General features: G+C 39.1%; 1 protein-coding gene across 3 annotated transcripts in view; it reads left to right on the forward strand.

Annotated features, from left to right (window-relative positions):
* Atp7a (ATPase copper transporting alpha) overlaps positions 1-790 on the forward strand; it is a 114,789-nt gene that overhangs the window by 93,214 nt on the left and 20,785 nt on the right. For all 3 annotated transcript variants that reach the window (XM_031366465.1, XM_031366447.1, XM_031366455.1), the window contains exon 15: positions 563-757. In XM_031366465.1, the coding sequence (XP_031222325.1) occupies positions 563-757 (195 nt within the window). The remainder of the gene's footprint in view (positions 1-562; positions 758-790) is intronic.

Here is a 790-nt window from a genome sequence, read left to right on the forward strand (position 1 = left end):
GTGAATGCTGGAACATATGCACCATTGCACATGTATGGAGGACAGAAGACAACTTCCAAGAGTTTGTTTTATTCCCACTGTGATCTCATAGAATTGGACCGAGGTTTTGAGGTTGCACAGCAAGCACTTTTATCTGCTGAGCCACCTTGCTGGTTCTAAACTTTGTTTGATAAAGTGAGTATCTAAGTTATTGCCTTTAAAAATTTGTATGGACGTCCAATCTATGGCCTCAGTATCAGAGAATCAGAATTCATTCAAGAGCAAACATATTGAGAATTATGTCTCATGTTATTCTTGAAAGCTGCTAATGGTTTTTCTAGATATGGAGAAATTATGGAGTTCTGTGATCTTTATTTTTCTTCAGTTAGTAACTCTGAAATCATAAATAGGACTTATTAACCAATTCTGCCCCCAGTTTTTCATGTTTTTAAGTGAAAAGAAATGTTTATCATTAGTAACTAAAATATATGTAAGTAGCCAGGTAGGCTATGTGACTTTAACACGGGTTTTATTTAAACAGGGTTGAGCATTGTTTCTTGTCTTTTTTGTCTTTCTTCTAAAGGGCTACAATAGAAGCATCTCCCGAACAGAAACCATAATACGCTTTGCTTTCCAAGCCTCTATCACGGTTCTGTGTATCGCATGTCCCTGTTCCCTGGGACTAGCCACTCCAACTGCTGTGATGGTGGGCACAGGCGTAGGTGCTCAGAATGGCATACTTATCAAAGGTGGAGAGCCACTGGAGATGGCTCATAAGGTAAGAGTCCTTAGGACTAAAAAGTGCACCATC

The sequence above is a fragment of the Mastomys coucha genome, chromosome X, assembly GCF_008632895.1.
Source record: "Mastomys coucha isolate ucsf_1 chromosome X, UCSF_Mcou_1, whole genome shotgun sequence".
In the NCBI taxonomy this organism is placed as follows: domain Eukaryota; kingdom Metazoa; phylum Chordata; class Mammalia; order Rodentia; family Muridae; genus Mastomys; species Mastomys coucha.